The sequence below is a fragment of the Paramisgurnus dabryanus genome, chromosome 22, assembly GCF_030506205.2.
Source record: "Paramisgurnus dabryanus chromosome 22, PD_genome_1.1, whole genome shotgun sequence".
Taxonomy (NCBI): Eukaryota; Metazoa; Chordata; class Actinopteri; order Cypriniformes; family Cobitidae; genus Paramisgurnus; species Paramisgurnus dabryanus.
This window is the reverse complement of record NC_133358.1, coordinates 17,908,434-17,917,934: the sequence shown is the minus strand read 5'-3', so window position 1 is coordinate 17,917,934 and position 9,501 is coordinate 17,908,434. Positions and strand designations below refer to the sequence as shown.

The 9,501-nt window shown below is 36.1% G+C and overlaps 3 protein-coding genes across 5 annotated transcripts in view; 1 reads left to right on the top strand and 2 right to left on the bottom strand.

Annotated features, from left to right (window-relative positions):
- Positions 1-344: 344 nt before the first annotated feature.
- On the bottom strand, positions 345-2,635 carry timm21 (translocase of inner mitochondrial membrane 21). Its single transcript, XM_065294997.2, has 6 exons — positions 2,185-2,635; positions 1,542-1,604; positions 1,286-1,383; positions 1,055-1,128; positions 869-974; positions 345-758 (listed from the first exon to the last, which is right to left on the bottom strand). Exons 1-6 carry the CDS (start codon positions 2,468-2,470, stop codon positions 660-662), a joined length of 726 nt encoding a protein of 241 aa, XP_065151069.1. The 5' UTR covers positions 2,471-2,635; the 3' UTR covers positions 345-659.
- A 307-nt stretch (positions 2,636-2,942) lies between these two features.
- mthfd1b (methylenetetrahydrofolate dehydrogenase (NADP+ dependent) 1b) lies at positions 2,943-6,175 on the top strand. Its single transcript, XM_065294993.2, has one exon. It carries the CDS (start codon positions 3,074-3,076, stop codon positions 5,876-5,878), a length of 2,805 nt encoding a protein of 934 aa, XP_065151065.1. The 5' UTR covers positions 2,943-3,073; the 3' UTR covers positions 5,879-6,175.
- neto1l (neuropilin (NRP) and tolloid (TLL)-like 1, like) overlaps positions 5,978-9,501 on the bottom strand; it is a 111,175-nt gene continuing 107,651 nt past the window's right edge. For 2 of the 3 annotated variants that reach the window (XM_065294996.2, XM_065294994.2), the window contains one exon: positions 5,978-7,199. In XM_065294996.2, coding sequence (XP_065151068.1) covers positions 7,169-7,199 — 31 coding nt within the window. In that variant the 3' untranslated portion in view covers positions 5,978-7,168. Of the gene's footprint in view, positions 7,200-8,732; positions 8,982-9,501 lie in introns of all 3 variants that reach the window. The other variant, XR_010546607.2, reaches the window with a different exon arrangement.

Below are 9,501 nucleotides of genomic sequence, written 5' to 3'. Positions count from 1 at the left end.
GATGCCAAGTAAAATCTGTACAGTCGTTCCGAGGTTTTGAAAGAAAATATTTAAATATTGTTCAAAAAGTACACAAATAGTATCATAACGCCCCCTGGTGGAGCAAGAAAAAACTTTCTGTTATTAAAATGGCTTTCAGGACAGTGACATTTTTATATTTGTTTTATCTCTGGTCAAATCATTCCTTTTATTAAAGGAACCACTATATTGCTAATTATATACATTTAACCAAATAAAAAGAATTAAAGGCAAAAGCCATTAAAAGGTATTGAATTTAGAATACACTATTGATAATTTGGGCAAATCCAAAGCAGGGAAAAAAAAAAAGAGTACACAGACCATTTCCAAAAATGCATTTATTAACATGTATTTATTTCTAAATGAACTGCATTCTCCAACTTTATTTCTAAACACAGATTATATAATTCAAACATGCCAACCTTTTACAAGACACAAAATGTTTCAATATTAGCACCCATATGTCTAGAACCTTAGATTTACAATTCAGTTCCTGCACAGATTAGTCAACATAATGTTGTGATGATCAAAACCCAAGCAGGTTAAATCCATGTTTGGTGTAACGACATACAGGAAAAAAACTATTTACAAATACTAGTTTCAATGTCTGTCATTGAAATTGCCAACATGTGTGTAAAACATCATCCTGATCTGTTGTCTTCAATGACGATTGTCCTCTTGGGATAAGTGTCTATCTCTACAAAAATATACCTGAATTCATACTTTCCTGTCTCTGGATTCTGTCAGGAAAAAAGAAGCAGCTTTGTAACAACATGCAAACAATCTAAATTCTTTATCTACTTTGTTTTTAATGCAACTGATATAAACATTAAATGAGATGTTGGTATACCTCCTTTGATTCTGAATAAACAGTTCCCCGTAAGCCTGGTTCAGATCCCTCAATGTAAAATGTAAGCCTCATGTGTTTCAGTCCATTCTTTATGTACTCAAAATGACTGCAGATAACACAATATGTATTAAGCATATGATGTACCTGTATCAGAAGTGTTTGTATTCAAGGTAATAAAAAAATTACTTGATATGTTGTCTTCTGCCACGTCCACTGGTCTTTCCAAAGCATTTGATAGGCTCACCAAAAGCTCCAATAACCTTTACATTTTACAAAAGAAAGATTATATTTAAACGTATTTATAGATTTAACAATTGTGTATATTTTATATAGTGTTCCTGTAGCTTAATCAGTAAAGCATTCTTTAACAAGGCAAAGAACATGGGTTCAATTAGTTAATAATAAAGCATAATAAACCTCTGGGTGAGATCTGCACTTCTCAAAAGCTTTTCCATAGATTTTGTTTGGACTTGATGAGGAAAATAGCTCTTGAAAGACCACATACAGCAGTCCACCTATATAGACGGATCATGGAAAACATATATAACATAATGTAAAACATTCACACATGCATAACAAATAGTAAAGGACTTTTTATTTAAATGATATAGCTATGACTATATCAGCAATAATCTGCTTATACTATATATAAATCAAACACACTTCACTTTACCTGTAACTCCAAGTCCAATGAGCACCACAATCAAATATGTGAAATCTTTGCCAGCCTGTTTAGCTGCAAGAGAAAATCAAATAGTATAATACAAAGACAAATATGTCATATTTATTTATAGTTATACATATATCTCTTCCACATTTAAAAATAATAGTAAACTCATCAAAACTATGGATGTAACTATATAACGTTGCAATTAAAAAAACAACAACAATAAATCAAACTTTTTTAGCATCTTCAATATAGCCACTCTTTGCTATAATCTAATTTTGTTAAAACTTTTGTATGCTTTTAAACAGTATTTACAAATATTAACTGCTTTACACTATCTACATTATTTTGCCCATTATCCTTGTATCATGTTTAAATAAATTAATGTTTATATATTAACTTTTTTCCATATCACTAATTCAAACCTATGCCAAAAGGTTCAGATCAAAAGGTTTATAAGATAATAAAATCAATCAGTCAGGTGACCCTAAACCTTTGTTGTGTATGCACAGAGATAAAGCATGAATGTTTAATCTGTGGTCTTCTTCATATCGTTCAAGCAGTAATAGAATCATATCTTTATTTATTCCAAGTAACGTTATACAGTAGTATTTTTGCATAAATGTGGTGTATTTTGTAATGCATGTACCTTTCTGTGCTACAGTAGAAGTTGGTGTATATGAAGTTTTGGAAACTGACACATTATCTGTGCCCTTCTTTCCATGGTCCTTACTGCAGAATTGAGCCCCGGTATGAAGAGATCGATTGTGACACAATATCCACTGCGATCCAGGACATCGATTTGTTTGGTAAACTGAACTTTGTGTGTGTGACGCGGCTATCTGTTGCGGCAATCTGACAAGTACACGTTTTAATATGTGCTGCACATTATTTGTCGTCCTGCAGAATCTTACTACTAAAAAACTCATCGTCATTCACTTTAGTTTAAAATAATTAAATTATGTAGCTAATATAAAGGTTTTGTCGTGTAACGCCTAAAACAACATGCTTTAAATATTGATGTTCAAGAGATTGTTGCAATATTTAACTCGATGCCTGCTGCGTAGTTGGCTTCACGCCTTCTTTCTTCATTTTTCAAAATAAAAGTAGCGACGGTTGTGGCTAGAATGTCTACAGCAAACGCCGAAATCTCGTGGAACTTTGCCGGATGAGCGCTATTTTAATTCTTATCATACCCACAAAACTAACTATACATTTATATATTATATTATTATATTATATATTTATGCCGTGCGTGTATGCTTTTTATCCAGAACAGCTGTTTTCATTCCAATCCTTCCCCCTAAACTTGACCCGAATCTCAACATCTCGCGAGATTTCGGCGTTTGCTGTAACCCTTCTAACCAAAATCAGTAGCGATTGGCGTAGAAGTCTTAACTTCACGTATCCGGATTTATCTTCAAACTACTGCGTAAGTTTCAACAGGTACAGAGTTCAACACGTGCAGCACACGCTTACTTAAACTGTAGAACACCAAACTAGAACACTTTTTCGAGACAACTTTAACAAGTCTCAGGATGCCAGCACAAATTATCAGCGGGAAAAACGTCTCAGCTCAGCTCAGAGAGAGGCTGAAGAAGGAGGTGGAAGACATGAGGAGCATGCATCCCAACTTCAAACCAGGCCTTGTGGTGTTACAGGTGGGAGACAGAGATGACTCAAACTTATACATAAGTATGAAACTAAAAGCCGCTGCTGAGATTGGTATCAATGCTGTACATGTGAAGCTTCCACAGAGCGCTACTGAACATGAGGTTATATGCAGGGTTAATGAAATCAATGAGAATTCCAGTGTTCATGGGCTCATAGTGCAGCTGCCTCTTGACTCCATCCACACTATCAATACAGAGAAGGTTATCAACACTGTGGCTCCAGAGAAAGATGTGGATGGCCTGACGAGTATAAATGCAGGAAAACTGGCTCGTGGAGACCTTGGAGACTGCTTTATTCCATGTACGCCCAATGGATGTATGGAGCTCATCAAACAAACAGGTGTGTCTTTGGTGGGAAAAAGGGCTGTGGTGATTGGTCGCAGTAAGATTGTGGGTGCACCAATGCATGATCTTCTCCTGTGGAATCACGCTACTGTAACAACATGTCATTCAAAGACTGCAGACCTGCCCTCAGAGGTGGGAAATGCAGACATCCTGGTGGCTGGGATTGGAAAAGCGGAGATGATTAAGGGGGAGTGGCTGAAGAAGGGAGCTGTGGTCATCGACTGTGGTATTAACACCATCCCAGACAGCACTAGAGCCAGTGGGAGGAAAATCGTTGGAGATGTTCACTATGACTCTGCCAAAGAACAGGCTGCGTTTATAACACCTGTACCTGGAGGTGTCGGCCCAATGACCGTGGCGATGCTTATGCAGAACACAATTTTGAGTGCCAAAAAATTCCTACAAGTAAAAGAACCTGGAAAATGGAATATAAATTACACCAAACTCAGCCTGCAACGTCCCGTTCCGAGTGACATTGTTATATCTCGCTCCTGTGTAGCCAAACCCATTGAGCTTCTTGGTAAGGAAATTGGTCTTTTCCCGGACGAAGTCGAGCTTTTCGGTAAAACCAAAGCCAAAGTCCTCCTGAAAACAATTGATCGGCTTCAGGCACAACCAGATGGAAAATATGTGGTTGTCACTGGAATTACACCGACTCCTCTCGGTGAAGGAAAGAGCACAACTACAATAGGCTTGGTTCAGGCACTCGGGGCTCATCTCAAACATAATGCATTTGCATGTGTACGCCAACCATCCCAAGGCCCGACGTTTGGCATCAAAGGTGGCGCTGCTGGAGGGGGCTACTCTCAAGTTGTTCCTATGGAAGAGTTTAATCTTCATTTGACAGGTGACATTCATGCCATTACTGCAGCTAATAACTTGGTAGCCGCTGCGATTGATGCTCGTATGTTCCATGAAGCAACTCAGTCCGACAAGGCTCTTTTTAACCGCTTGGTACCACTGAACGAAGGTCACAGAAAGTTTTCTCCAGTTCAGATCAACAGACTTAAAAAACTGGGTGTGGAGAAAAATGATCCCAGTGCATTAACAGAGGAAGAGATAACAAGCTTTGTCAGGCTGGACATTGACCCCGAGTCTATCACTTGGCAGCGAGTGCTGGACACAAACGATCGTTTCCTGAGGAAAATCACAATCGGCCAGTCTTCAACTGAGAAGGGCTTTGCCAGATCTGCTCAGTTTGACATCACAGTGGCCAGCGAGATTATGGCAGTTTTAGCTCTCACCACCAGTCTCGAGGATATGCGACAGAGGCTTGCGAAAATGGTGGTGGCGACCAGCCGCAGCGGCCAGCCTGTCACCACAGAGGATTTGGGAGTGTGTGGAGCTCTGACTGTGCTCATGCGAGATGCCATCAAACCCAATCTCATGCAGACATTGGAGGGAAACCCCGTGTTTGTTCATGCAGGGCCTTTTGCAAACATTGCACATGGAAACTCGTCCATTCTGGCTGATAAAATCGCTTTGAAACTAGTTGGGCCTCAGGGATTTGTGGTCACTGAAGCAGGTTTTGGAGCGGATATTGGCATGGAGAAATTTTTCAACATCAAGTGTCGTTATTCTGGGCTTAAGCCTCACGTTGTGGTTTTGGTCGCCACGGTTCGAGCACTGAAGATGCATGGAGGTGGACCAAAGGTCACGGCTGGCATGCCTTTGCCCAAAGAATATATCGAGGAGAATCTCACACTGCTGGAAGCCGGTTGCACTAACATGAAGAAACAAGTGGAAAATGCCCAGCTTTTTGGAGTGCCGGTAGTTGTAGCCGTCAATGCTTTTAAGACTGACACGGATTCTGAACTAGATCTGGTTTGTAAACTGGCAAAAGAAGCAGGGGCATTTGATGCTGTTCGTTGCTCTCACTGGGCTGATGGGGGCGCTGGTGCTGCAGATCTTGCCAGAGCAGTGGAAAAAGCTGCAGATTCACCCAGCTGCTTTAAGTTGCTGTATGATACTGAGCTACCCATTGAAGATAAAATCAGAATTATAGCGCAAAAGATCTATGGTGCTGATGACATCGAACTCTTACCAGAGGCCCAAAAGAAGGTGGACCTGTACAGCAAACAGGGTTTTGGAGATTTACCCATCTGCATGGCAAAAACTCACCTGTCTCTTTCGCATGATGCTGAAAGGAAAGGCGTCCCAACTGGATTTGTTCTTCCCATCCGTGATATTCGTGCCAGTGTAGGGGCAGGCTTTCTCTACCCATTGGTTGGCACAATGCCAACTATTCCAGGCCTTCCCACTCGCCCATGTTTCTATGACATTGATCTTGACCCGGAGAGTGGAAATGTTGTCGGACTGTTCTAAGATTCATTACTTGCAGTGGATTAAATACTTTAATTTCCTCTTAGAGCAAAGATGGTAGTTATAGTTAATGTTCAACCATGTTGTTATAATTTCTGTTTCAGTTAATCGAATTGCCACTCAATTTTGAATACATGTTGTTACTAGATTGAAGTAAAAAAATAAAGGGTCTCATGGACTAAATCAAATGTCATTTCTAACAAAAAAAGTTTGTCTTTCATTTTTGATATCAAGATTAATGTAACTGTAACACAAAACATTTCTGTGAGGTATTTGTTAATAAAACAAAAAAGCACATTATGATAGTGTGTACATGAAACATACTTTTAAGTGCACATATTTTTTCTTATATTGTCAAACAAACACAAAGCCTGTTTGGGCCATGAGTAAAACTATTCAAGCTGCAAATTTCTTTATTTACAACCTCCTTATTCTCTGCTTTGGTTTTATCATTAGTAACAAATCAACTATAAATACTGCATGTTTTAGTAATACAAAATAAAATTCAGTATAGACCAACAAAATAAGTAGGTTTCACTTTATTTAAAACAATCTTTTCAGCATCAGTCAAATGCTTTTTTTTAACTAAATACATTTTGTCAAATAATAGATTTCTCAAATTTCAAGTGGCAAGGAAATATATTTTCATACATGGTGTGTTCCATATTTTTCTCATCCTCATCAGTAAGTAACTTCATATATTTTTTTTAAAATTCTTTTGGTGTATGCATAGACAAGACCAACTGAATTGATTTTTTCTTTGCGATTATGCCTTGTGTTTAAACTTCAGTCTAACCTGACAAATCACAGGATTAGAGAACTGATCACAGTAAAATATCTCCAATACTGGGAGAGACTACACCTCTCTATCAGTTGGTTCAAGAATCGCACCTTATAGTTTTTGAATATTTAAAACGTGTTCAACTATCCTCTTCAGATTTTATGCACCTACTTAAGACATTACAATTTGTATTGAAAAATAATCTGAGCATAACAATATACCCACTGAGGTTGAATCAGAGGAAACAAAAACATGTCTGATTCAAAATCCACTGAATGAAAAATGTACATCAGTTTGTATATTCAGGTTCAGTCCGGCGTCTGAAAATGGAATTAGTCCACACGAGCTTCACAGTTTGAGCTACATATAAAATACAAGTCGCCAAGATATTTCACCATTATTCACTAAAGATTGACAAAAAGCAAACTTGACCACAATGCTGCACCATTTCAAATCAAGTTTCCTTAAATTTTGAGGCGGTTTCCATTAGATGTGTCCATAAGCTGTCAATCTTAGGTGAGGTTTAAGGTTTGATGTAAAAGCCTGGAAAAAAATGAACACATTAATAACTTCAAATCAAAAACTGATTCTATCTTAGTATTCCATGTTTTGGTATTTAAGAAAAAATACTATAGATAAACAAAAATATATATCAGCACTGACAGAACCCAGAACACAAAAAAAATATTTTGTATGCATTGACTCAAATTATATATTTTTTTAACTAACATCAAAATTCATAAAGTTGGAAATAACTTCTGTGTCTTTCCCTTCAAGTGAGAAACATTTTCAAGCTAAAAATTCTCATAGAATGCAAAAATTTATGTTAGTTTGTTTAAAAAAATTACCTTTAAAACAAATTCAAACAAAAGTGTTGTGAAAGTAGACATATAGATGAAGACAAAGACTTTTATTTTGGAAACATTGACAGTAGGCTACTGTTTACAATAAATGTATGGCTTCAATAATCAGGGACCATTAGCTCTGCCACCTTCTTAAATTAATTTGTGATATTTAATTATTAAAATATTCAGTGATAGTATTAGCTCCAAAATACTAAGTACTGCACTTGTGTGCAATGTTTATTGTGCATGTATCAATTTTATTAATTTACTTTAGGGACAAAGCATGGAAAAGAAAATTAATCAAATATTAAAAATGCTAGTGTATTCTGATGTCACCTTTTTATTTTTTTATTAGTTTTTATCATAATTTTATCAAATATAACTTGACATTTACTTTATCACACACTTGCTCTTGCGCTGAACGCCTTACATCTGGCTATAGTCAAATCCTTTCCTTTGCGCTTACAAAAACAAAGCTTTTGGCATTTTTTAATGTGTAGCACTAACATGAGAAATCTACATTAATTGTTTGTGATATTTGCAGATTAATAACATGATTGTGCAATGAAAGCATAAAAAGTAAACTTAACAACATTCATTATTATTAATGTCATTTTAATTTACATTAATTGTTGGCATTTGAGATATTGAACAAGTGATCTACAAAATATTCAACACTGTTAACATACAAAGTTTGTGGGCTACTAAAATGTAAAAAATGCAAACTAATTTTCATCCATAATTTTCCTAAATAACAACAATGAAAGTTGCAAAAAAGTATTTATGCAATGCAAAGGTCCCATATATTTTTTAATTTAATCATAGATAGGATGTTATAAATGTTATAACTTTAACATGCAGTTGGTTAGTATTCAAGTAAACTATTTAGGGGAGGAGGGGCTAAATCTCATTCCGTTTGTAATAATATTCCTTAAACTAATCTACAATCAATTATTTTTGGATTTTCTGTACCTACATGTACAGTTGCTCACTTTGAAATGATAATTAACATGCATATTCTAAACATTAAAGTATCCTCAGACATAAAATATAAAAAGAAATCATAAATTCACAAATGTGCAATGTCTTGAGTGAAAGAATCCTTATAAAAAATACCACTTTTAGCTGCAAAATATGAAACGCATGCACTTCAACAATAAGAATAGAAAGTACAAATTCACATTTAGTTATCTATGTAAATTAAAATAAGCAAATCAATATTTTCACAAACCTTTATGTTATGTTCTGCAATCCTAAATAAGTAATCATAAAAAAATGCAATACGCTTAAATTAGGTTTATGTTTTTGAAGCAAATACTTCCACTGTTACTGTATCCAAGTCCATCAGTAGGTTGTTTTGACAAATTTGTCTTTAAAAATGTCCATATTTTATCATGCTGGTGTTAATCTCCGGTCCGCATTTTCATATCTCATTGAAGCTTGTTCGTACTGATCCAGGATTGCACTATTTTCAAGTAGTCTACATGATGGAGACAATGCATGATGAAAGATGAGAAAAAAACACAGCACTGCACATTAAACAGTATGATACAACACAACAACACATACACACACGATTTGCTGTGCACAAGCATAACAAAGCCAGTATATCACAGGTAATAGAAAGTGTTGCTTATTAAAGTATATCTTATGTCCATAATATATATACACTGTCAGAAAAATGGTCCAGAAAAAAGGTACAAAACTGTGCCTTTTCTGTAGCTGGGGTGGTACCCTCAAAAGTTCATTTTTGTACCTTTATGGGTAAACAACACATCGAAATCAACCTTTTGGGGTACAATATTATACCCTAAGGACCTATTGTGTACCTTAAGAAAAAAATTTGTTACAGTTAAATTTTAGGGGTAAAACAATTAACTGTACCTTTAAAGGTACACAAGTAATGTACCCAAAATGGTAGAGCATTGTATTTTGTTTAGTATACTTGTAAAGGTACAAAAAGTCGGGCCTTAGGGTACCGCCACATCCACAGAAAAGGT

Excerpts from the sequence above, each read along its gene's own strand:
- timm21 (XM_065294997.2), bottom strand. The coding sequence starts at position 2,470 with ATGACGATGAGTTTTTTAGTAGTAAGATTCTGCAGGACGACAAATAAT. Across the intron at positions 1,129-1,285 it reads AGTGCAGATCTCACCCAGAG|GTTATTGGAGCTTTTGGTGA; the intron begins GTTTATTATGCT and ends TAAAATGTAAAG. Across the intron at positions 975-1,054 it reads GGCAGAAGACAACATATCAA|TCATTTTGAGTACATAAAGA; the intron begins GTAATTTTTTTA and ends TGTTATCTGCAG.
- mthfd1b (XM_065294993.2), top strand. The coding sequence starts at position 3,074 with ATGCCAGCACAAATTATCAGCGGGAAAAACGTCTCAGCTCAGCTCAGA.